This window comes from Nicotiana sylvestris, chromosome 11 (assembly GCF_000393655.2).
Source record: "Nicotiana sylvestris chromosome 11, ASM39365v2, whole genome shotgun sequence".
NCBI lineage: Eukaryota > Viridiplantae > Streptophyta > Magnoliopsida > Solanales > Solanaceae > Nicotiana > Nicotiana sylvestris.
This window is the reverse complement of record NC_091067.1, coordinates 109,308,936-109,335,350: the sequence shown is the minus strand read 5'-3', so window position 1 is coordinate 109,335,350 and position 26,415 is coordinate 109,308,936. Positions and strand designations below refer to the sequence as shown.

The 26,415-nt window shown below is 38.6% G+C and overlaps 1 protein-coding gene across 1 annotated transcript; it reads left to right on the top strand.

Moving 5' to 3' along the window:
* Positions 1 to 18,699: 18,699 nt before the first annotated feature.
* LOC138881462 (uncharacterized) lies at positions 18,700 to 19,257 on the top strand. Its single transcript, XM_070161689.1, has one exon. It carries the CDS (start codon positions 18,700 to 18,702, stop codon positions 19,255 to 19,257), a length of 558 nt encoding a protein of 185 aa, XP_070017790.1.
* The last annotated feature ends 7,158 nt before the right edge of the window (positions 19,258 to 26,415 follow it).

The following is a 26,415-nucleotide window of genomic DNA, read 5'->3' as shown; positions in this document are numbered from 1 at the left end:
TGTACCGGGCTTTAGATCATTGCAAAAAAGGGGTATAGGCTTTTCGAGGGTTGCAATCTGTTGCTACAAGTATGGTTGTTGGAACACCTTTAGAGGGGAGAATACCATCAAGAATTTCTGCGACGACCATGGAATGACCATATAGCCTATCACCATCCGAAGAGAATAACTTTTTTCCCAAATAGGTTTGCGCAACCGGAAAACACTGTGAGTTGGGCACACTTCTTCAACAATCTAATTGATGACAAGGTACATTGGATGTTCGAGTGGTTCCCTAGAAGTGGATTCATCATCAGGTCGAGAGATACTCCTCATCTTGTTCTAATCGAATTGAGGGTGATCTATCCTTATGCTCCTATCAGGGTTATGAGACAAGTTGAGAGAAAGCAGGTTATACCATGAGTTTTCAAAATAGTTCAGTACAAGGCAGAATTCCTGGGGAAATCCATTCCATTTAAGTTTGAGGCACAACACATGTGGCATCAAAAAAGTCATTGTGGAGAAAGATACCATCGAGCCAGATCAGTATCATGCCAGCCATGTGCACTTCTATCCATCATGGTTTAGCGGGGGATGTCAAGCCATGATTAATATAAAGAATAAGGTTATAGATGACGCTGTTGAAGAACAAGTCAAATATAGGATGTTGCGTAAAAGGGTATTCGAGTCTGAAGCCAGGCATTTGGAACAACATAAAGCGGACATGGAAGCAATTAACGAGTGGAGAGAAATCACTACTAAGTCAACGGAGAGGTTCGAATATTTAGATTAGGGGTATGGAGCTTGAAGGGAAGATAAGAAACAAGGTTGCAGGCTGTCAAAACATGGATGGCAATGAAGGAGGGCTCTTAGCAAGGGCCTATCTACTGTTGGACATGCGCGACCTTGGGAATCTGAGCGATGGAGCAAAGAAGGCCAAGCATGGAGAAGGTCCCTCTAGGACCAAATAGATTATGGGTTATGTTTTACTTGCTTTCTAGACTCGTTTTAGGCTTTGGTTGTAATAAGGCAGCTGCCATTAGTGACTCTTTATAATTATTGTCGTTTTAGTAGAGATTTGGTTTATTTTTCATATTAATGAAATGACGCGGTTATTGGCATCGGTTTTCTCCAAATTTATATGTCGCCTAGGTCTACCTCGGGCACAATGAGGTCCCCAAATTAGGATGCAAATTTAAAATTTCACAATATGTGTTTCCATACTACAAACATCTTTTTAATACTCCTCACTGACTTGTTTACCTTTTTGTTTTCTTCTTTTCTTTATTTGTTTATTCCCATCCCCAAAGGTTGTTTTGTGCATACTGGCATCATCAGCATATCATACTAGATCGTAAGGTCCTCCACCTCCTCCTCCTCCAAGTGATCCTAAAAGCAAAGTAAAAGCCAGAATGGATGATACAAGCAATAACAGAAAAGACAACGCTACGCATGAGGAGAACGTCGAGACTTTGGATGGTCAGAGTACTCCGGCACAGAATGACTTGGTTTTAAGGTTAGAACAAAAGATACTAGAGTTACAAAAGGAATCTGAGTAGGTCCGGAACTTGAAAAACCTTTCCCTTACGCTTAACGTCCCCAACGTCAACTAACAAAACATTAAAAACCCAGCACCTCGCCAAAACACATAAAACTAACAAAATCCTCCCGCACCTTACCAATATGCCACACCTCCTCAAAACCCCAATCCTCCACCAGTACCGACTCCTCTACAACATCATCATCATCCAACTCAATATCCACAAACCACCACCTACGACACTCCTCAAAACGCACCACAACCTACCTCAGATCCTCAGAACTCAACCAACGACCACCACTATGCCCAAATTCCTAGAGTCCATCAAAGCAATCCCATATACATAGAAACCTTACCCCACACTCCACAACAGACCTTATACATACCAGAGTCCACCGAGAAGGACCTGCTCAGCAAGCACATGGTAGAGGAGCTTAAGAAGCTTACTAGTCGAGTTCAGGGTATTGAAGGCGGTAAAAGCATAGAAGGTCTAAATTATGAAGATTTGTGTATTCAACCAGACTTAGAACTACTAGAGAGTTACAAACCTCCTAAGTTCGAGTTGTTCGACGGGACAGGTGATCCGAAGGTACATTTGAGAATATATTGTGACAAGCTCGTAGGGGTTGATAAAGATGAAAGAATCCACATGAAGTTATTCATGAGGAGCCTCACTAGAAACGCCCTGTCTTGGTACATCAGTCAAAACCTAAAGAAATGAGTTAACTAGGTAAGCATGGCGTCAGATTTTATGGATCAATTCAGGTTCAATATGAAAAATGCGCCAGACGTCTTCTATATTTAGAATATTAAGTAGAAGCCAACAGAAACTTTCCACAAGTATGCTACTCGATGGAGGTCAGAACTACAAAGGTAAGGCCAGCACTAGAAGAAGAACATATGAATAAGTTTTTCGTCAAAGCTGAAGATCCACAATACTATGAGAGGTTGATGGTCATTGAAAACCATAAGTTCTCTGATATCATCAAACTAGGAGAAAGGATAGAGGAAGGAATTAAAAATGGAATGGTGATAAATTTTGAGGCACTGCAGGCTACAAACAAAGCCTTGTAGTTGGGGGTATCTCTAAAAAGAAAGAAGTTGGTGCCATAATGGTATCCCAAAGGTCTGTAGTCTCACCTCACATACCAAACACCACCATCCACATATCAGCCTTCACCTCCCAGATACCAATAACCCACCGCCACTTACCATACCTATAACACCCAACCTGCATATTGCCACTCACCACCACCAGCTCACCAAAACTAACAAAAACCCAAACCAAATTTTGACCGTTGACCACCTAGACAATACAATCCTATTCCTGGACCCATCGATAAGTTGTATGAAAGATTGAAGGCTTCTAGTTATGTCACTCCTATTCCCGTCATTGCCATGGAAAATCCATCTCAGTAGGTCAATCCAAACAACACATGTGCTTACCACTAGGGCATGAAGGGACATACTATTGATGAATGTCGCACTTTCAAGGATAAGATCCAGACGTTGATTGACACTAAGGTTATACAAGCAAAAGAGGCTGGACCAAATGTACGCAACAACTCCCTCCCAGATCACAAAGGCGAAGGGGTAAATGTGATAGAATCTGATAAAGAATGGGATCCAGAAGGATTGATTGGGCCCATTCGTGAAGGGGATGAATCTAAAATAAATCTAGTCACTCTCACACCTATTATAGTGCAGATTCAGTCACCGATTGAGGTCGAAGTAGCTGCACCAACTCCGTTTGAGGTGGAAATGACCACACCCTTCACTGTGACGGTAGCACCCATACTATCCTTTAAGTCCAATGCTATACCATAGGACCATACGCAGAGGCAAGAAGAAAAAGAAAGGGGAAAATGGAAGAAACTAGTGCAGCACAAGGCATGACCAAAACCGGTAGGGTTTACACACCTGAGCATTTGGGAGGAACAAGTAAAGAAGCCGCTCCCAAACATCCTATCATTGAAATTGGCCCAGGCGATCTTTGGAGAAAGGTGCAAGCGAGATAATACTCTGTGGTTGATCATCTGAACAAAACCCCTGCTCAGATATCTATTCTATCACTACTATAGAATTATGAGGAGCACAGAAATGCATTGATGAAAGTGTTGAACGAAGCTTATGTACCCCAACAACATCACTAGCGGAGAAATGGCCAATATGGTGGCACAAGTGCTGGAAAGCCACAAGATCACTTTTCACGAAGATGAGTTGCCACCAAAAGGACTGAGTCACAACAGGGCACTGTATATCATGGTACACTTTGAGGATAAATTCATTGCCTTAGTCCTGATATATAAGGGTTCGAGTCACAACATTTGTCTGTTGACTACTTTGAAGAGGTTGGGTAAAGGTTTGCATGAGATACGAGCAGGAACCATGAACGTGAAAGCATTCGACGGGTCCCAAAGGGCCACAATCAGGGAAATTAACATATGTTTGCAGATGGGCCCTACTTGGTTTGATGTTGAATTTCAAGTATTAGACATGTCTGCCACATACAATCTGTTGTTGAGATGGCCTTGGATACATGATGCTAGGGCCGTGGCCTCCACTCTACACCAAGCTGTAAAATTTGAATGGAACCATAAGGAAGTAAACATCTATGGGGAAAGGACCAAGCCTATCTACACCAATCAAACTATTTCGATTATCGAGAATATAATGAAGTTGGGTGGAGAAACGTACCATCGCATCGAGCACGTAAATGCAATTGAAAAAGACAAGTGGTGGAGCAATAAGATTGAAAGCATATTGTTATAGATAGGGTACGAACCCGATAAGGGTGTCGGGAAGGATCTCCAAGGGATCCAAATCGATACAGCTAAAGCGCCATGACACAACTTTTGGACTGGGGTATGAATATACCTAGCACAAGTATCAGAATTGGTCGGCGCGATGGCATGGTCTTTATTACCCACTTAAATAGCCAATACCATATATGCACCAAACATTTCAATAGACTGACATGATATGGGGATCTGAAAAAGATGAGGCTTTAGCTGGCCTAAGGAACCTATTTCTGGATGGTGAAAAGATGGACTGCAATGCAATAGTTGAGGAGGAGTAGGATGGGGAGGAAGACCTTTTAATTCAAACCGTGGGAAAGGGAGCTGTTCTCAAGAACTGGACTGCTGCACCATCCCGGGCTCGTCGAGTTCCTGGGGAGCCTGGCAATTAGCATTGTCTAGTTTTTAAAGCAATTTTAGCATTTAAGACGTTTTGATTATTTTGTTTTAGATGAATTTTGTTTTGAAATAATTGCTCGAGTCATCGAGCCGTACTTGTTTTGATATTTCAAGATTTATCTAATGCATTGCTATTTTAGTATTTATTATTATCCTTTACATTTTCTCTCTACAGGATTATTATTACTTATCCTGATGAACCAATGACTGTAACATGTAATGAGACAACTCAACATAAGGATAATGATTCAGAAGAAATAGAAGAAGAAGATATAATACCTGAGGAAATTGTCAGAGAGGTGGAAAATTTTGAGAAAAAGCCTAGGTCAAATTTGGACGAAACCGAGATAGTCAATTTGGGAGATTCTGAAACAGTCAAAGAAACTCGCTTAAGAATTCATCTGTCACCATAAGAGAAAAAAGAGTGCACCCATTTTCTTAAAGAATACTAAGATATGTTTGCATGGTCTTATGATGATATGAACGGTTTAAGCACATCTATAGTGGCTCATAAACTACCTACAAACCCGATGTGTCTGCCTGTAAAGCACAAACTCAGAAAGTTCAAGCCTGATATGAGTCTAAAAATCAAAGAGGAAGTCACCAAGCAGATCACAGCTAAGGTTCTCAGAGTGGTCAAATACCCTACTTGGTTGGCTAACATCGTGCCAGTTTCGAAGAAGGATGGAAAGGTTAGAGTATGTGTCAACTATCAAGATTTAAACAAAGCAAGTCCCAAAGATGATTTCCCGTTACCCAATATACACATATTAATCGACAAATGTGCCACACATAAACTCCAATCCTTCGTGGATTGCTTCACAGGATACCATCAGATCTGGATGGATGAGGAAAATGTCGAGAAAATAGCCTTTATCACTCCGTAGGGGATGTATTGTTATAAAATGATGTTGTTTGGCCTAAAGAATGCCGGAGCCACTTATATGAGAGCCATGACGACGATTTTCCATGATATGATTCATAAAGAAATAGAGGTGTACGTGGATGACATCATCATCAAATCCAGAAAAAGCACAGATCATATAGCAGACTTAAGGAAGTTCTTTAATCAGCTTCGAAGGTACAATCTGAAACTGAATCCTGCAAAGTGTGCCTTTGGAGTCCTTACTGGAAAGTTGCTAGGTTTCATCTTCAGTCGCCGAGGAATTGAATTAGACCCTTCAAAGGCCAAAGCTATCCAAGATTTTCCACATCCAAAGAGCAAGAAAGAAGTGATGAGCTTCTTGGGGCTCAATTACATCAGCCACTTCATAGCACAATCATCCGTGATCTGTGAACCAATTTTCAAAATGCTAAAGAAGGATGTTGCAACAAGTTGGACCGAGGAATGTCAAAAAGCTTTTGACAAAATCAAGGAATACATGTCCACACCACCAGTCTTGGTCCCGCCGGAACCTGGTAGACCTCTGCTACTCTATCTGTCCGTACTAGATGGAGCTTTCGGTTGTGTCTTGGGACAACACGATGAGACGGGGAGAAAAGAGCATGCCATATAATATATGAGTAAGAAGTTCACACCTTATGAAGAATGGTATTCCTTGCTGGAACGCACCTGCTGCGCCTTGACATGGATAGATCAGAAGTTGAGGCACTACTTTTGTGCCTATACTACATATCTCATATCAAGGATGGATCCTCTAAAATACATTTTCCAGAAACCCATGCCTACTAGGAAAATAGCAAATTGGCAGATACTGTTAAGTGAATTTGATATTGTCTATGTGACTCAGAGGGCAGTCAAGGGACATGCATTAGCAGATCATCTTGCAGAAAATTTTGTAGGAGGAGAATACGAACAACTGAAAACGTATCATTTGTAGGAGAAGATATCACTGAAACCTATGATGGTTGGAGAATGTTCTTTGATGGAGCTACAAATTTCAAAGGAGTGGGTACTGGATTTGTTTTGGTGTATGAGACAGGGTATCATTATCCGGTATCCCCAAAGCTCAGGTTTCCATGCACCAACAATATGACAGAATACGAGGCTTGCATCACGGGGCTCAATTTGGCCATTGACATAAATATCCAAGAATTTCTAGTAATTGGTGATTCATACCTTCTGGTACATCAGGTTCTAGAAGAGTGGGCTACCAAGAATACCAAAATATTTCCATACCTGTATCACGTGCAAGATTTGACAAAGAGGTTTACAAAGATATAATTCAAACATGTTCCGAGAATCCAGAACGAGTTCGCAGACACACTGGCTACTTTGTCTTCCATGATCTAGCATCCGGAAGAGAATTTCATTGACCATATTCTAGTAAGAATCCACAATCAACCAACTTATTGCGCTCATATTTGTTGATGCCTAATTTTTCCCTCATATATTTTAAAATGTGAATACACACTTTCAAAATATTGTACATACATTTACAAACATGCACAAGTATCTTTATAATTTTTTCTATAATTTTAAAGGCCCTAAATCAATTTATTTATGTATTTTTAATTATATAAATATTCAATAATTACCCCTCATATTACTTTACAATGATGTAGTCGTCTAGGTTCATCCTTTATGCTCATATGAGTGTTCAAATATTCTTAATTGCATTTTTACAATTACATTTGCATTTTTAAGACTATAATTGCATGTTTTGCAAAAATAGCCCCTACATATGCATAACTACATTATCTATACAGAAAATGAATCTTTATATTTTTATTATGTTAAGTAATTTTTTTAAATCATCTTTACGCATAAAAAATATTTCTATCATTTAATTAGCTATTTGTATAAATTATTTTATTAATTATTTGGTTATTTAAAAAATAGCCCCTTAATTATATTCAAATTCGGACCCCCAGCCCAACTTAAATTAACCCAAGCCCAATTCAAATCAACCCTAACCCAATTAAATCCTACCCGACCCAAATCTCCTCTAATCGTGGCCGTTGATCTCTGAGATCAACGGTCCACATTCATTATTTCCATTTTTAACTCAAACGATCCATTAACCCTATTCATTTGTTACAACTAACCGCCCTTAGATCCCCTTCTTCTTTGGTTCTCTCTGGAACCAACCCTAACCTTAGCATCGTCGCCTAAATTCTGCCCCAAGCCGTTTGATTATTACCCGTTCCATGGAATTCACTGGTGATTTGAGGCCCCTACCGGCCTCTTACCTCTTCTGGTTGTGTCGATTTTGTTGTTTCATGAAGGGATCTCAAAGAGATCCAACTCAGATTTTGTTCGAAACTGTTTAAGAATCCACCTATGGCCATCTCCTTTTGTGAGTACTATTATCTTGTGTTTATGGCTCGAATCTCTGGTTCCAAACCAAATTTTGTTTTATGTCTGTCACTTTCTCAAAACCCTTATCTCTTATACTTTGAACCTATTCAGATCCTTGTAGATCTGAAACGTTTTCATGTTTATACGGAAGTTTTCTTTAAAATTTTCATGTTCTTCGTATCATCGACTAATTTTAATGTTCCTCCAAATTAGGATTTTGATTCTTTATTATTTGCTGTAGATTTGAAGTGGTTTTGAGTTTCTATAACATTTTTTATTTAAAGGTTTTCTGCTTTCCTCACTGTTAATCGGTCTTAATGTTTGTCTAAAACTAGGGCTCCATTTCTTCTTGTTTTTGCAAAACTTTTCTAAAGTTTCTAAGTGTTTGAATCTGATTATCTTTACTAGTTCTACCGACTCTTTCATGCCTCTAGTCCTTTGATTGTTCATTTGTCTCACTGTCTGCTTCAATTTTTCCTGTTATTGTTTATCTTTGTCAATCAAAATAGATTGATGATTTTACTTAAGGTTCAAATTATATTTTTCCTGTTAAAATTAGCACTTCCTCGTGATTTTACCTATTTTCCTCATTTATGACTTTTAATTGGTACCACTAGCCATATTTAGATTAATTAGTCTAATCTATGGTATTTAGACTCATTGCTTACCTTATTTAACTTCGATCATGCCTGATAAATGATATCGTATGAGATTCTCCCTAATTTAAGGGATATTTCCCGAAATTTGTCTTATTATTTGATTAGGTTTAGCCCTAGATGACTTGTTAATCGATTTGCATACTTTATTTATGTACCGTTAATTTTCCTTGACTTTTTTGTTTACTCTGCTCAATGCTATATAAGCTTCACCCCTTTTCTTTAACACACACATGAACATAGTTCAAATCATACAGACACACACAAAAGCTTTGCTCTCAAAACCTCTCTATTACTTGTGTTCATTGCATTGCCTAGCCGACTGAAATCCAAGGCTAGACCACTGAGTTCTGTACATCTCTCATCTTCTGTTTATTATCTGTAACTGGTATGCCTCCACTTTACTATCATTCAAACCTCTGTATGATTTAACTTGTGTACTTCTTGTTCGCAGCATGTCTACTTTCATGTTACTAAATCAGTATGATCTTTGTTATCAGCGTGCCTATTCTTAACTAGACCTATGTGCTTCATGCTAATACTCTTAATCAACATGCCTGCTTTTATTAACTAGACCTATGTGTTTTCCTGCTTTCAACATATCTACATGTTTGCCTCTATGCCATTAGGTCATGGTCTCTATGCCTTCAACTCTGCTTGCTTTTCTGTGTGATTGTCTGATACTAGCATATTGTCCTATGATTAATACATGCCTGTAGGTTAACCTAGTAAGGGATCAAGACCATGAGAAACCTTGTTAAACTAATTGATCCTATATGTTGTTAATTGATGGAGTTCAGGGCTAAGCTCCTTCTGTTAAATCTGGGCAATATGGGCCTTTGATTTGTGACTATGTTTCTGTTGAGACCCTTTTGTTTCAGAATGTTTCTGAATGTTTTTTACGCCTGAACTGTTTTCACTCCTGAGCTGTTTTCACTCCTGAGCTGTTTTACATCTAAACTGTTTTCTTAAAACTATCTCTAAACTTTCAAGCACTACCTTCTACTCCTACTCTTAGAATATCTAGGATCTTGCCCCTCCAGTTTGAGCATTGCTTAGAAGTCCCTGAGACTCCTCCGAACTCTAACACATTGGGGCTGGCCCTTCCACAATGCACAAAGACTGTTTCTCTTTAAGGAGAGTCTGGGTGTGAGCATTGCCCGGGGTCTTTGAGGACCTTGGGAACTTTAACGCACTAGAGTACTCTCTTGGATACTATGAGTTGTTGGGGTACTGCCTGGTTTTCCAGGTTTACTGTTTGGGCCTGTTCAGGCTCCCTATAGTTTCAGCTATTTCATTTCTATAATTCAGTATCTATGTTTGGTTTGTAATAATAATATTCTTGTAAAATAGATATTGAAGATATTAGTAAAACTGAGAGGGGTTCTTATATATATATATTTTGTTGGGAATGGGTAGATACCATGCCTATAGGGTTCAAAATCAGTCCCGCATTCTAGATACCATGCCTATAGGTTTGCTGCGATGTTTGTTTGCTTATGTACATTTAGATACCATGCTTATAGGGTTTAAAATCAGTCCTGCATTCTAGATATCATGCCTATAGGTTGATGCGATGTTTGTTTGCCTATGTTCATTTAGTTGCCATGCCTATGGGGTTTAATATTAGTCATGCATTCTAGATTCCATGCCTATAGGTTACTGCAATGTTCGTTTAGTTAGACACCATGCCTGTAAGTTTAAAATCAGTATCTACATGCCAACAAGGCTTAAATTAGTTCCTGCATGCAAATAAGGTTTAAATTTGTTTCTGCATTTAGATACCATGTTTATAAGGTTTAAATTAGTTTTCACATGTAGATACCCTATCTATAAGGTAAAATTGGTTTCTACACCTAGACAACATGCCTATAGGACCTAATGAACCAAACTACCTGCTTAAAATCATTTACTGGTTTATTGCGGCTCTGATTCATGATTAAATATCATATTCATAGGACATTTCTGATCCATGCCTAGGCAAGCCTGTAAGGCGATTAAGATCTGGAAATTATAAAACTATGCTTTGTTTGTGAACTGCCTAGAATCAGCTAGTAATAAAATCAGTAGGCAACTGATTAAGTACCTTGTTTCCTTGTTTTAATAAAATCCTGCATATGTTCTGCTTTGTGCTCACCTAGATATCCTGTTATAGGACTTTTAAAAGTGTCTGAGATATTGTTGTTTGACACGTGCAATTGCATGCTTATTTGTGGAGGTAAATGTGAGCCTTTAACTGTTCCTTTATATGTCATAAACTATTTGTTTTAGTTGTCGCTTATATTTTCACCTTTTAAATTCTATAGGAGAGTCTAGACCCACCTTAATTAGAAGTCCTAAACACCTCCAGGACCATAAGTAAAGGGACGAGTAGTGCATGCATATGATACGTACTTGATGTTGCTAGAACGCTTTAGGTAATAACTAAGGGGAGGGTAATCGGGTAGTAAAGGATATGATGACCTATGCGCTAATGCTATGTATAGCACCCAACTTGGGGACGATTACCAAGTATTGCACAGAAGTGATCCTATAGGCTAAAATATTTAGGACCCCTTTTACTCCTTGTTTTAAACATAATATCTATTTGTCTAAATTGCTTTGCTTGCTTATAAGACTAATTAACCTAATTCGAGTTTGACCGGGACCCACCATTGTGGACCTCAGGGAGGGATGCCTAACACCTTTCCCCCGAGGTTATTTTGAGCCCTTACCCAGTTTCTGGTAACGTAAACCAGTTTATGAGTTATTTGCTTTTGGTGCCCTAACGCACCTTAAATCCGTTAGGTAGAGACTCTTCAAAATTTAAATACCCAATTCCCAAAAGGAAATGAGTTGTCCCAAAAGAGATGTCAAAACCCGAACTCTGCAAGGAAAAAGGGGGCGCGACAATGTTGAAGAAGAAACGGATGGCAATCCTTGGTTCCATGACATCAATGAATACTTGGCAAAAGGAGAATATCCAGAGTATGCAAATCATACTCAAAAACGAACACTCCATAGATTATCCAACCATTTCTTCCAAAGTAGAGGAATTCTATACAGAAGGACTCTAGACCTAGGATTATTATGGTGCGTTGACGCCAAGGAAGCTTCCAAACTGCTCGAAGAGATACATGTCAAAACTTGCAAACCATACATGAACGGTTTCGTTTTAGCCAAGAGGATATTAAGAGTAGGATATTTTTGGATGACTATGGAAACAAACTGCATCAGGTATGTCCAAAAGTGTCATCAGTGCCAAATACATAAAGTTATGATACGGGTACCACCAAATGAACTCAATGCAACAAGTGTACCTTTGCCTTTTGTCTCTTGGGGAATGGATATCATCCGTCCGCTGAGCCCGCCGCTAAACGGGCACAAGTTCATTTTACAAGTTGTAACAAAGAAAGTCGTCGTAGATTTTGTCAAGGATCGTATTGTCTGCCGATTCGGGGGACCAAAATCCATCATCACCGACAATGATGCCAACCTGAACAATGACTTAATGAAAGATATGTGTGAAACCTCCAAGATCAAGCACAAGAATTCCACAACATACATACCTCAAATGAATGGAACCGTGGAAGCCGCCAATACGAACATCAAGAAAATTTTAAGGAAAATGGTAGAGAACCACAAGCAATGGAATGAGAAATTATCATTTGCCTTATTGGGATATCATACCATAGTCTGCACATAAACTGGAGCAACCCCTACATGTTGGTTTATGGTACTGAAGCTGTCATTCCCACCGAAGTCGAAATTCCTTCTCTGAGAATTATACAAGAAGTAGAACTCAGTGATACAGAATGGATACAAAGTCATTACGAATAATTAGCAGTTATTGACGGGAAAAGAATGAATGCGGTATGCCATGGTCAACTTTATCAGAACATAATGTCCAGAGCTTTTAATAAAAGGGTCAAATCTAGGCAGTTCGCACCGGAGCAGCTGGTGCTGAAGCAGATCTTCCTGCATCAAGATGAGGCCAAAGGAAAATTCTCGCCTAATTGGCAAGGGCCCTACATGGTTCACAAGGTACTAACAGGAGGAGCACTCATACTTACAGAAATGGACAGAGAAATTCGGCCAAAGCCTATCAATTCATACACAGTCAAGAGATACTATATTTAGATTGTTTACATTTCTTCATTTGATATAAATGAACTATGCTTGACCCGATTCCCGTTTAAAAGGAGATACGTAGGCAGCCCTGTGGGTTCGGTCACATCTTAATAAAATCTTCATTTCCCCATGGTCAGAAACTAGGGCAGAATTTTAAGGAGGACCCTCAAAAATCCGGAACAACTCTAGCCAATTTCATCATATGCTGAACGGTCAAAGAATCGCTTATTAAACTGGGGCAGAATTTTGAGGAGCACCATTAAAATTCTAATGCAAGGAAGTCGCAATGTCTCTAAAAGTGTCACATCGTTGATTCATCTAATTTACTCAATATTGTAAACTATTATGTTATAAAATAACTATGTTCATCAAATGCACACATATTTTTTGAAAACTTTACTTCTATGGCAGTTAGATGCTACCCAGGGTGACTCAAACAGGATCCCCAGAGCAAAGCAAAGCAAGCAGGCGAGGGCATGAACCAACCTTCCCCGCAAAACTCACGATTTTTTTTGGATGCAGGCTCAACGAACATGACAGGAGTATTCGCGAGTATACACGTATCAAAATCACTATCTTCATAATGACAAGGCTGCCAAATGCAAATATGTCTCCAAATAAGAAAATACCCTACTATCATTCACTATCCTTCCCTTGCATGAGACTAAGCATTGCCTCCTTAACTTCATAAGGCTAAGCACTGCCTTTCATTGCATGAGACTAAGCCCTGTCTCCTCTTCTTGCATGAGGCTAAGCATTGTCTCCCTATTTGCATAAGGATACACATTGCCTTCCCCTGCATGAGACTAAACATTGTTTCCATTTTGCATGAGGCTAAGCATTGCCTTCCCAAATTGCATAAGGCTAAGCACTGTCTTCCATTGCATGAGACTAAGCCCTACCTCCCTTTCATGCATGAGGCTAAGCCCTGTCTCCTCAACTGCATAAGGCTAAGCACTTCCTTCCATTGCATGAGACTAAGCCCTGTCTCCTCTTCTTGCATGAGGCTAAGCATTGTCTCCCTATTTGCATAAGGATACACACTGCCTTCCTCTGCATGAGACTAAGCTCTGTCTCCTCTTCTTGCATGAGGCTAAGCCCTTTCTCCTCAACTGCATAAGGCTAAGCACTGCCTTCCATTGCATGAGATTAAGCCTTGTCTCCTCTTCTTGCATGAGGCTAAGCCTTTCCTCCTCAACTGCATAAGGATAAGCACTGCCTTCCATTACATGAAACTAAGCCATGTCTCCCTTTCTTGCATGAGACTAAGCATTGCCTAACTGCATAAGGCTAAGCATTGCCTTTCATTGCATGAGGCCAGGCACTATCTCCCTTTCTTGCATGAGGCTAAGCATTGCCTCCCCAACTACATAAGGCTAAGCTCTACCTTTCCTTGCCTAATACCGAATGCTACGCTATTTGAAATCTCGCACCATTTTGCCTTCCCGGAGGCTAAGCTCTGTCCCAATCTTATGCAAGACTAAGCTTTGTCTTGTTTCGTTTCTTATATGACCTAGCATCATGTCTTTGCATTTCATGGGCTGAAACATCGCCATCTTATCTAGAGGCGTCATAGTCTGAATGTGTCATCCTCATAGCCTAATGACACCATGCCATGTCCTGAGGATCTCTAAATAATGCACATTATTATTCAAAGGCGTAATAGTTCAGAGTCACCATTTCCATGGCCCGAGAACATCATTTCATGGCTTGCGAATCCTTTATCATGCGATTTATGGCCCAGGACGTCATGGTCTAAGGACATCATCAGCATCGTCGAGACAACCTTCATGGTCCAAAGGGAATTTGCATCATGTTTAAATTCTCGCAACAACCCATATATATTTTCATACATCGTGTTTTAAGTTTTGTAGGTAATCCATGAAGTAACCGTTCTTCAAACGGGAGCAATCTTCGCTCCGATTTCCATTCATAACGTTCGCATTCTGCAAATATTTTAAATGTAACCAACTCCCGTCAATTACTCACTTTTCTCTATGACTATTCAGATACTTGCTCTATAACACATCCGTTACATTTCAGATTCACATTCATAATTCTGCACCCGATACTATCCTTCACAAAAGAACCCTTTCTGAAACACACGACCATTCCTATAATAATTCCATCAGCTTCATTCACCGTTGGGTGCAGAACTACACATGACCTGATTCCTGTAAAACCATGGATATGTAGGCAACTCAGAAATTGGAGTTCGGCCTCTAGTTTTTAAATCACCCCATTCGGTCAAAATTGGTCATCATTTCTTTACCCGATAATTCTTTCATCATTCCCGGGTAAAGAGAGGCAGCTGTTGATACCTAATTTTTTCCTCATATTTTAAAATATATATATATATATATATATATATATATATATATATACATACTCTGAAAATAATGCATATGCATCATCATTTGATTTACAAGCACATACAAGTATTTTTCATAATTTTTCATAATTTTTAAAGGCTTTAAACCAACTTATTTATATATTTTATTATATAAATATCTAATAATTATCCTCTAAATTATTTTTATGATCTAAACTTATCATTTATACCAACATAAGGTTTTAAATATTTTTCAGTGCATTCTTTATAATTTGACTCAACAACTGACTTTGAGATTAACGCACTCTGAAACACATGTTGAGCTCATCCTTACACTAGTCTATGCCAAATGTGATCACATCAAAAGAATAGAACTGTGGGATTCATTGTATGCAATGGCATCAGATATGACAGTACCTTGGCTAGTCGGAGGCGACCTTAATGTGATATGGGATGAGGAAGAGAAATTTGGGGGCTTGCCAGTTTCTCTCATTGAAGTAGACGACTTCAGGCACTGCATCAACACCTGCAACTTGACAGACTTGGGTTTTAAAGGAAGCATATTTACATGGTGGAATGGAAGATCAGAGGAGGACTGCATTTTTAAAAGATTGGACAGATGTCTTGGAAATAATGAATTACAACAGACCTTTCCTGGATTAGAGATAACTCACCTATCCAAAATTAGGTCTGACCATTGCCCAATGCTGCTGAAATGTGATATAGAAACTCCTCCAATTAAGAAGTCATTCAGATTTCTTAACTTCTGAACAAAGCATAAAACATTCAAAGATGTTGTAAAGGAGAATTGGAATGCTGATTTTAGTGCTAACCCTTTTTGCATTTTTAACTACAAGTTAAAGAAGCTTAAACAAGCACTATCTACCTGGAGCAGAGCTACATATGGGGATATATTCCAGAAGATTGCAAGCCTTGAGGAGGTGGTCTTGGTCCATGAAAGACAATTTGAAGTCAATCCTACACAGATGAATAGACAAAGATTACAATAGGTCCAAGCTGAAATGATTAAATATCTGGCATTAGAAGAAGAATTCTGGAGACAAAAAGCTGGCATGTTATGGTTCAAAGATGGCGATAGAAACACTACATTCTTCCATTATCAAGTTAATAGGAGAAGGAAGAGACTGAAATTATCAAGGATCCAGAATGGCATTGGTAACTGGATTGAAGAAGATCACTTAATAGCAGAAGAAGCAATAAAGTTCTACAAGGATTAATTTACTGAGAGTGCAGTCCCAAATGATTTCGTTATTCTAAATCATGTGCCTTCAATGGTAGATAGTGATCAACATGAAAGATTGATAGCCTTACCTTCCAATGAAGAAGTGAAGAGAGTAGTTATGGGGTTGAATGGGAACTCAACTGGTGGACCGGATGGTTTCACTGAAGCCTTTTACCAAACTTGCTGGGAAATTATTGAAGAAGATGTTGTCCAAATGGTCAAGGCTTTCTTTTGAGGTCAGCAGCTGCCAAAGAGCATTACGCACACAAACCTGGTTTTATCACCAAAGAAAAAAGAAGTGATGACCTTTGCAGACATGAGACCAATCAGTCTTAGCACCTTTGTTAACAAGATTTTCTCTAGAGTAATTCATGAGAGGTTGACTGAATTATTACCAAACATAATCTCAGAGGAACAAGCAGGTTTTGTGAAGGGCAAGAGCATAGTTGAGAACGTACTGTTAACTCAAGAAATCATTACGGATATCAGGTTGAGAACAAAAGCAGGTCTGAACGTTGTGATTAATCTTGATATGACAAAAGCTTACGACAGGCTATCATGGCTATTCCTGACCAAAATACTAAGGAAAATGGGATTTTCTGAAGCTTTTATTGGCTTGATCTTTGATTTGATTGGGAACAATTTGTACTCTGTGCTTACAAATGGCCAGCCTAATGGTTTCTTCAAATCATCGAGGGGAGTTAAACAGGGTGACCCTTTGTCACCAACTCTATTCATTCTAGCAGCAGAAGCACTTTCTCGGGGATTGAATTCACTACACACTAACCTGTATTTCTGTGGATTTGGAATGCCAAAATGGAGCACAAAAATAAATCATCTATCATACGCTGATGATACAATAATTTTCTACTCATCTGATGAAACTTCGTTGAGACTTGTCATGGAGGTTTTGCAAGCTTATGAATCATCATCTGGTCAACTGGTGAACAAAGCCAAATCAGCCATATACCTGCATCACTTAACGGATAATGAGGTGATTAATAAGGTGGAAAGGATTACAGGTATAGGAAGACAATGTTTCCCTATGACCTATCTTGGATGTCCTATTTTTTATGCAAGAAGAAAGGGAGACTATTACCAGGGTTTAATCACTAAAGTTATGGACAAACTCCAGTCATGGAAAGGCAAACTTCGATATGTAGGAGGCAGAGCTGTTTTAATTGCAAATGTCCTGCAGAGTATTCCAATTCATATGTTGTCAGCAGTGAATCCACCAAGTCATGTGATCAACAAAATACATAGCATTTTTGCCAAGTTTTTCTGGAGCAGCAATGTGGGAGGCAGCACTGGACATTGGGCGTCCTGGACTAACCTTTGTATGCCTTATGAGGAGGGAGACATAGGTTTCAGGTCCCTACACGATGTATCCAAGGCACTTTTCTGCAAATTGTGGTGGAATTTTAGGACTAAGCCCACGTTATGGAGTGCATTTATTAGTCAAAAGTACTGCAAGAAACTAAATGCAGTAATTGTACCTTGGAAGCGTGGATACTACGTGTGGAGAAAAATGCTAGAATGTAGGGATTTGATTGAGCACCAAATCTACTGGAAACTGAGAATGAGATCAGCACAATTCTGGTTCGACAATTGGACTGAGATGGGAGCCTTATATTTCCAAGTGCCTGCAGAGTTTGGCATCGATGAGGATATTCATAATGTCAATGATCTGTTTGAAAATGGTATGTGGAATGTGGATAAAATGTTTGAGAGCCTACCTGAAGATTTGGCACACCACATTATGTAGAACATTAGACCACCAACTGAAAGTTCACAGTTAGATACTCCTTTATGGATGCTTGAAACAAGGGGACATTTTACAGTAAAGTCTGCATGGGATTACCTGTGAAGAAGAGCCAACCCAAGATTAGCTTACAAGATGATATGGGTAAAAGGTTTACCTTTCAAGATATCATTCTTCCTGTGGAAGGTGTGGAAAGCCAAACTGCCACTTGATGATTTCTTGCGTAGACTAGGATACTCCATGCCTTCTAAATATTGGTGCGGTGCTGATCCTAAGGAGGAGTCATTAGTACATTTGTTGTTCACATCAAATCCAGCTAGAAGTGTTTGGAGTTACTTCCTGAGGAGAGCAGGAATTGCATTAGATGGGTTGTCATTACATCAAGCAATTACAAAGTGTTGGACATCACCAATAGTACCTAGATTGAAGCCAGTGTTACAAGCTTTACCTACATGCATAGTGTGGGAACTCTGGAAAAGAAGAAACAGTTTGAAATATGGAGAAGCAGTGTCAGTGAGTAGAGTTATTTACCAGATGTCATCTACTTTGCAATCGCTGGTCCAACTGAAAAAGCCAGGACTATAGGTGCCTCACAAGTGGCTGGACTTACTGACAATGATGGAGCAATACACACCTCGACTGAAATATGATAAAGTGTTATGGGAATTTCCTTCAAGAGGATGGATCAAAGTGAATACAGATGGAGCATGTAGAGGGAACCCAGGGAGGAGTTCAATTGGTTTCTGCATAAGGGATGAAGCAGATGATTTGATATATGCAGAAGGAAGGGAGATCTCTGAAGGAACCAACAATGTATCAGAAGCAGTAGCTATTGCAGAGGCATTGAAGATGTGCAAAAGTCTTAATTATTTACGGATATGGCTGCAGACAGAGTTTATGCTATTAAAGAACATTATAGAGGAATCATGGAATCCTCCTTGGTATATAACTGAACATGTAGAGGAGATTTTAAGACTGAAGGAACAAAATATCATCAAGGTCACTCACATATTCAGAGAAGGGAATACATTAGTAGACCACCTTACCAATTATGCTATAGATGAAAGAAATACTGAGTGCCATGGTTTCTGGGATCTGGACTCAAAAGGAAGGAGGATCATTAACGAAGATAAGATGCAATGTCCTTACATAAGAGTAAAGGTTGCAAGGAATTAGGAGGTCAAGAGAAAGGAACAAAGCCAAAAAAGAGATAAATATGGAGTGGAACAAAGGCAAAATGAGGAGGAGAAACGGAATGGACTTAACTAATCAGCAAGGTCGAATCCTATGGGGAGAGATCTTGATGATCTTCTATTATACTAACATTTGGTGTTTCTGTGCAGGGAATGGTAATATGGAGATGACTTATCATGATTGTCAATTTCATTGGGTTGTATTAGTACATGGTACTCAATCCCTTGAAAGAGATATCATGATATGCATAAGCAGGGAACATATGATCAGAATGCCCAGATCGATTGCACGGGGCACTGAAGTCGAGTCTAATGCACAAGTTGTGATACATCCTCAAGTATCACAATGCTTATGGCATTCAATGATGCAACTTCTCGACAAAACCTCTGCTAAAGAACAAAAGCAAATCAAGAATAGAGCACAAAAGGGATGACTAAAGGCATTGGAAACATATCCAGCATGGGGTGCAAGCGTGCATTCAATTCCTTGGATATACAACCAGCATGTTGTACAAGTGTTTAATTTCAATGAGAATCTTTCCATTAAATAAAAGCCATTGCACCTTTTAGTATGTGGGGCTCGCCAGATTCTAAGAAGAGATGGATACGAAGGCCAATGTTGTCTTTTTGAAATTTTAAATGGACACATGCTTCATCAAGGACATGGAATACACAAATGCTTTCTACCATTATTATATGAATGCATATTTCAAGATGTGTGGGTCCTAGAGAGTACTCGGTCGACGACCTACATGAGTTGGGAGGACATTTTAAATTACAACAGGATTGCACGCCTGTTTTCACAAAGAATTGCACGCTGGCATACACATGGTAAAGAAGGCATGTGCACGTGGTTTCGATAACAAAAAGCTGGGACATGGTTGGTCAAGCATGATTTCTCACGTCTGGAGGGGCATGCATGGCATACGCAGGGATGCAGAAAGGCATGCACTAGTACATTGGTATGGCAACGCTGTCGAGAAAGCAAGGACAACAACTGGATTAAGAATCAAAAGGAGCAATGCACTTTTGGCAGCTTTTAATTGTTTATTAGTTAGCGACGAATGCTTTTTCAACGAGACAGTCAGCCATTATACAATAGGGACATCAGAAAAAGCACGCTTCACTTTTCATCTGAGCACGTTGAAAAAGATTTACATCAGAAGCATATTGCAACCCTGTGCCTAGCTGAAATTTTTGTCTGTTCCTCTATCGCATGAGCAGTCGACAACAAACGTTGAATTTGAGCATGCATTTCAATTTAGCAACTCCATAAAATCTAGGGTGATGGAGCAAAAAACTGGAGAATGCACATGATCTTGAACATTAGATGAGCTTTGGAGACTTGGGCAACGCATGGTAATCTTCAGTTTGTAATCACTAATGAAGTCCTGGAGATTCGACACTGGATTAGCGTCCTTTTGAGTAATGGATGCAAGACACGTATGAACTGGGCTTGGTCTGGACTAAAAGACAATGCAGAACTTCTTTTCATTGTTTAATTCATGGCCTACACATGCTTCTCATGGCTAATTTTATTATACAATGATTAGTAATACTTGTGATATCAATTTTGAGTGATCTACTCAATTTTATAATAGGGTATATGTATTTTACAAAGTTTATGCTTTACATTTTGTAGGACATCAAGACATTTGTATTTCTTTTTTTTATTAATAAAAAACTAACCCTAGGCGCTTGCTTAGTGGATTAAAAAAACATTTGCATTCTTAGGGTTAATTGCACAAATTTGCAATAATAGCCCATATTAATGTATAACTACATTGTGTATGCAGAAAATGACTTTTTATATTTTTATAATGTTAAGTAATTATTTTTAATCATTTTGGTGCACAAATGATATTTTCATATTTATTTATTACTTTTATAAATTATTTATATATTAAATATTGTGTATTTAAAAACTAGCCTAAATTCTACCTATTTTCAGACCAACCCCCAGCCTAGTCACCTAATGCACTAGCCCAAAACACCCCAATCCAAACCAAATAACTCCAGCCCAATCAACTAAACCTACCCGACCCCAAAACCCCTTTTAAATCATGACCGTTGATATCTAAGATTAACGACCCATATTACTCCTACCCTTTTAATTATACCCAAACCCCCTTACCCTAAATCATTATCACCCGTCTGCTGCCCTTGAATCCTCTCGTTTATTTTCTCTCAAACCCTAGCCATCTTCCCTAAATCACTCTCCTAATCCCACCCGACATGGGATTCCATGGGTGTTTCTATCCATACACGATCTCTCTCTAGTACTGGGTCCTTCCCTATACTGCTTGCCTAAACATGTCAAGTAGATATTGTAAGAATCGAACCAAAATTTGTTCAAATTCTTGACCTTTTCACTGTTCCGTCTATGTTCATTCTTATTCTATTATGGGTATGGATCTGTGTATATCTCTGTTGATTCTTACTTACCCTAAAAAATTAGGGTTTCAGATTTTTAGATCGAATAGAAACTGGTTTGATTCTTTCATTTTAAGCGATATTTCTGTATATATTCATTTCATTCTATGCAATGCTTGATTTTTTTTTTAATTTTTGAATATGCCAATTTATGTACTTTCCCTAAAATTAGGGTTTTGAAATTTCTCTCTTTTCCTTACTGATTTCGATTGCATGTGATGTTCTTTCCTTTCTTGTGTTTGACTAATGATTTTCCTTGTTTGGGTGTTCGATTTTTGCTGCTATATAAACCCCTCCCCATTCCCCTTTGAAACAAGACTGGAATCCTTAAGAAACTCACTAAAAACTGAACTTGCTACTTTTTGTTCTATCATACTCTTCTTCTATATTCTGGTTCCTGGCTGGCTGAAAGCCAAGGCCAGAAATTCTGGGTTATTGCTACTGTAGACTTTGCTCTTTCTTTTTCTTTTTTTCCGCTTAACTGGTGAGTTACCAAACCTTTGTCATTTCATTCCTATATGCCTGTCATTAGTATATGTTTTCACTTCTGAAGATTATGGTTTTTTGTGTTTCTAGGCTGTTCTCGTAAGCAATTCTGACTGTCTTACTTCAATTTTAGGCCTTTCTAATCTAAATTCCATTACATTTTTAGTTTGAGACATGCTTAGACCTGAGTTAATTTCTCTTTATGTCTGCCTAGCCTATGTGTTACTGATGTTTAGAACCTTTGCACTTTAGCCATCTCTTTACTGTTTAAATTGGCTATTAACCCTGTTACTTGAACATCCTTTCATATCCCTTTTTCTGGATTAGTTGACTAAGCATAAATTTATTCACCAAGTATCTAGCATAAGTTTGTTTCTGAACTTGCTGTGATGATATGCAACATGTTTGATCCCGTATGCTTCTACCATGTCTTCCCAGTAGTTGCCTTAATTTGTTCTCATCCTGTTAAGTTCTATTTCCAATTGATATGATCCTTTTTCATGACACTGGCATCTACACTTAACGTAATATGAACCTTTTTCTTACTATGAGTCTGTGTACATCAATCTTGCAAACATGTCTTGTTAATATATGCATTATGTGTTGAACTTATTTTTCTGAAACTTTGTTAAGTCTGTTCTTAAATCTTAAGCATGTTCTATTACCGGTTCTATGTGCTCAGTTTGAAACTATTTGTATCCCTCAGTGATGTCCCTTAATTAGTCTACTCCCTTATTACCCAGTCTCTTTGAGCTCTTATTCTTAGCCGGTTGAAAGCCAAGGCTACTTAGGTTCTACCCTTTGACCTCCCTAGTGTGAGAACTTATCAGTGTTCAAGTGAGAACCTTTTGAACACTGACACACAAGGACTTGGTCCTTAGTCATTCTCTAAATTGCTTTTGTCAGCCTCCCTAGTGTGAGCACTGCTCTGGGTTCTTGAAGCCCTTGGGAACTCTGACATACTAGGGTTTTGTTTCTATATACTCAACTCTATTTTCCACCCACTGGGTGAATCAATTGGTTTCTGGCTGCCTTATGTAAATGGTGTAATTTCTGGGCTGTTATGAATCATGGGAATGAAGGCTTGGCCTTGCTAGGTTTATCTTTAGGCCTGCTGTAGGCTCACTATAGTTACTTATTTATGTAATATATGCCATTCATTTGGGTCTATAATAATGATGTAAAACAATTGGGGTATTAGTAAAATAGGGAAACTTGGCTTATTTTAATATTGCATGAAACAGATAGAAATCCTGCCTATATGTGTTTAATTTACTTGAACATGTTCTGTTATATTGTGTGTGCTGAATAACCTGCTTATAGGTATTTAACTCGTTTAATGTGTTATGCTTCCACATATCTGTTAGAAATCATGACTATAGGAAATAAAATGATCAATCCTCAAATTGCAGCTTGATCACATAGACACCATGCCTATAGGATTACGTTGATTCACAAATACATGCTCTTTGTAATGTTCACGTAGATAAAATGCTTATAGGAGCATAATCAAATTAAGTGCCATTTATGTTATTCTCATTATACTATCACCCGCCTAGAAAGCATGCTTATAAGGATAAAATGTTATAAAATCAAGTACAATTGTCAATTGCTAGAAATCTTGCCTATAGGGTATTCTATTAATGCTACATACCTAATACGTCAAAATTACAGCGTTACCTTTATAATGTTGGAATCCAGAATCATTTAGCAATTATGTCTATAGGATCAATAACTTATAACATGTGGTCTCAATAATATGCGATATCAGATTCCCTAAACAGTGCACCTGTTTAGATATCACGCCCATAAAATTACGTTTTACATCTGAAACTGCTGCATGTATTAAAATCCACAATCACATAGAGATCGTGCCTACAGGATTCAATAACTTTAATTAGTCTAAAATCTGCAACTGTCAAATGCTCAATGTGTTTGCGTGCATTCGTTGTCAAATTGTGGAGGCTAACTTGAGCCCTTAACTGCTTTTATATAAAGTCGAACCTGTTTTGCATTTCGAGTAGTTTTATCATTTTGAGCATCCTAAGTTGAAGTCTAGAACTACCTAAATAGAGGTCCAAAGCCTCCGGGACCATAGGCCTAGGATGAGTAGTGCACGCATAAGGCATGGTTTTGAACCAACTAGTGCGCTTTAAGTAACAACTTAAAGATAATAATCGGGTAGCAGGAGATGATAGTCTGTGCCCGCTGAATAATATGAGTAACACCCAATCTTGAGGGAGTTATGAAGTATTATATATGTTGCACGGGGTGATCCTTTAGGCTAAAAAATTTAAGACCCCCACCTTGTCTTTAAATAATTTATTTGTGTTTAATAATGAACTTCCCAAAATTCCTTATTTTTTTAATCTTTGATCACATACACTAATTCATATAATTGAATTTGGTCGGGACCTACAGTTGTGGATCTCGAAGAGTACCTAACACCTTCTCTTCGAGGTAATTTCGAGCCCTTACTCAATCTTTGGTGACGCAAACTAGTCAAACAGAGTTATCTGCAAAATAGGTGCCCTAACGCACCTCAATCCCGTTAGATGGCAACTCTCTCTTTTAACACCCTTTCTAAAAAGAGTTTTCACATGTTGAAACCCGATTTTACGAGAAAAAGGGGTGCAACACTGCAGGTGCAACTGGAAGCCTTCAGAAGCAAAATTGCTGGGCAGAAAAGGGCCAAGTTCAAGGGTTTTATCCCATTTTCAATTTTGGGACTTTGAGAGTTCGGATTGAGGCAATAATTCAAGGGGTTTTCAGAGAAATCTTTTGGGTAATGATTCTTAACTTATTTATGGTTATATTCCACTAATTTATAGTTGATTTCATCATTTATTTGAGGATTTGGGTTGAGAAATTTCTGGAAAAGTTGGAAAGTTCTTCAACTAAATTTTTAAGTTTTGATTTGGATTTTGATATCGGATTTGGATAATTGTGGTATGAGTCAACTTGTCAGTGAATGTGTGTTCATATTTTGTGACTTTTACCCGATTCCGAGATGTGGGCCCGGATTAATATTTTAGGGCGATTTTCAAAATTCTCGTTAAAGTCTTGATTTCATTTATTAGATTACTTTATTATAGTTGTATTCATGATATGTAATTGTGTTTGGATAGATTTGGGCCATTCGGAGTTGGATAATCGAGGAAAGGGCATTCTTACTAATTGATTGAGCTTGGTTCGAGGTAAGTGACTTGCCTATCCTTGTGTAGGGGAACTCCCCTTAAGATTTGGTACTGTTGTGTTATGTGAGCGCTGTCTATGTGAGGTGATGAGTGCATGCACGGGATATTAGTTGTAAACTCCGACCTTTACTGAGTAATAACCTGTTTTCATCTTAATTGAGTTATGCCAGCATGTGTAGTTATCCTATTTAGTCTAATATCGCATGTCTACGTTCTTTAACTTTTTATTTGAACTCTGTGCAGCATGCCTAGGTGATTTCCCTTTTTTACTTGATCTGTATCAGTCTTAACTGTAGAATTCTTGCTGTTAATTATTGTATTTATCAGTTTGAGCTGTGTGTTTACTTTTGAAACTACGAGGCGGTACCTCGGGAGACCCCCCTGACCTTTACTTTTGAGACTACGAGGCGGTACCTCGGTAGATCACCCTGCACATTTACTTTTGAGACTAAGAGGCGGTACCTCGGGAGTTCTCCTTGCATCTCTACTTTGGGACTACGAGATGATATCTCGGGAGACCCCCTGTTGTTTTATCCTTGTATGTTGTACTGTTATGTTTATGTGTTTTTCCTCTTTGTTAAATTTTAGTCTCTTATTATATTGCTATATTCTTCTACTTTATTTATTATATACCAGAGGGGCTTTGACCTACCTCGTCACTACTCGATCGAGGTTAGGCTTGGAACTTGCTGGGTACTGTTGTGGTATACTATCTTCTGCATATGTTTCGTGTGCAAATCCAGGTACCTCCTACCAGCCCCGCTATTATTTGTGTATTTGCTGCTGCTCCGAAGACTTCAAGGTACATCTACCCACATCCGCAGAACTTAGAGTCTCCCTCCACCCCTTTTATGTTATCCCTCCTTTACTTTTTCTGGTTACTGATGTATAGAAATAGATAGACAAATTCTTAGAAGCTTGTGACTTATGATGTTCTAGGTCTTGGGGAAATTCTCTATATATTTCGAGAGTTAGTTATTATATATGTCGAGCATCATTTCTATCAGTTATTTAATTATTTGTTG